The sequence below is a fragment of the Colobus angolensis genome, unplaced genomic scaffold (genome assembly GCF_000951035.1).
Source record: "Colobus angolensis palliatus isolate OR3802 unplaced genomic scaffold, Cang.pa_1.0 Scaffold37, whole genome shotgun sequence".
NCBI classification, from domain to species: Eukaryota; Metazoa; Chordata; class Mammalia; order Primates; family Cercopithecidae; genus Colobus; species Colobus angolensis.
In genome coordinates, this window is record NW_012117043.1 from 553,659 (window position 1) to 555,139 (window position 1,481).

General features: G+C 43.1%; 2 protein-coding genes across 3 annotated transcripts in view; one reads left to right on the forward strand and one right to left on the reverse strand.

Annotated features, from left to right (window-relative positions):
• The window catches only part of LOC105520051 (chromosome unknown open reading frame, human C17orf78), a 16,733-nt gene extending 15,830 nt beyond the window's left edge, over positions 1-903 (reverse strand). The window contains 1 exon segment of the mRNA XM_011953630.1: positions 846-903. Within this exon segment, the coding sequence (XP_011809020.1) occupies positions 846-903 (58 nt within the window).
• The window catches only part of ACACA (acetyl-CoA carboxylase alpha), a 360,465-nt gene that overhangs the window by 48,144 nt on the left and 310,840 nt on the right, over positions 1-1,481 (forward strand). The window lies entirely within an intron of this gene.

Below are 1,481 nucleotides of genomic sequence, written 5' to 3' on the forward strand. Positions count from 1 at the left end.
AGCCTTGATTAGCTAATTTTAGAGATGAAATGTTTACAAAACTTTGAAAAGTCATGTTTTAAATAAGCAGTTACCAAAGGGCAGCAAATGATGCCATTCCACCCAACACCATGCTTTCCCTCAGCTCTTCCCACCCAAGAATATCACCATCTAGTTATTTACATGTACCAACTTAAAAAAGGCAACATCTTATGAACAGTTATGAATTTGGGAATCTTAGGTGATAATAATACTGAAACTCTAAAGAAAGACATCCAACAGTGAAAGAACTTTTAATGTTAATTACATGAACAAGACATAAGAATGGATCACATTCTCTTAAGACCTCTCATGGCCGGGCACGGTGGCTCAAGCCTGTAATCCCAGCACTTTGGGAGGCCGAGACGGGCGGATCACGAGGTCAGGCGTTCGAGACCATCCTGGCTAACACAGTGAAACCCCGTCTCTACTAAAAAATACAAAAAGCTAGCCGGGCGAGGTGGCTGGCGCCTGTAGTCCCAGCTACTCGGGAGGCTGAGGCAGGAGAATGGCTTAAACCCGGGAGGCGGAGCTTGCAGTGAGCTGAGATCCAGCCACTGCACTCCAGCCTGGGTGACAGAGCGAGACTCCGTCTCAAAAAAAAAAAATAAAAAAAAAAATAAAGACCTCTCATCATGAAACAGACAGCTATCTCTCTGGAATGAATAAGTTGCAGTCCTTAGAGGCGAGTGGATAACACAGGATTACCTCTGGATAGTATTGCTTGCTGGATATCAGCTACATCTCTATCTGGTGGAAGAGACCCCTAAGCTCTTTCTAGGCCTCTCTCTGTATTTTCCAGGAGATTAGGCTAGAGAATTACTTACCTTTCTTGTTGGCATCATAGGATGCAATGATTAGACTAAAGACCAAGATGGTGTCCATGTTAGCTTGAGCACATGCTCATTGCAGACAGACCACTGCTTATCTGTCACAGCCCTTGATAGCTCTGCCTCTAGTTGCTTTCACTGCACGCAGCTGGAACCAAGTTTGACCCTGAGAGACTCTGATTCCACCCTGATTATTTTGCCCCAGTTCCTGAAGACCCAGGAATAGAGCTAATTGGAGAAAGGGCTAATTTTGCTTATTAATAATTCACTCAGAGTTCTGACTTCGCTGCCAGTGCTGACATAGAGAACTGGATTACCTAGAGGTTTCTCGAGCAGGAAGGCCATAAACGCCCATTGATATGCTTTACAAGTACTTGCAGATAGACACATAGACATTTACATGTGTGCTCACTGATACAGGCACAGAGATTTATATACTTTCATGAAAATATGTGGAGATTTCTAGTAAGGAATATAATTTCTAGAACAGAGCAGGAAACTAGGACTAGGAGTCAGTACAACTGAGTTCTAGTACAGGCCCTGTTATTAACGATCACCTTGGAGAAAATTACTTGACTTCTTGGGATATAAATGTTCTCCTCTAGAAATCTGAGAGTCCTGAACCATATGATC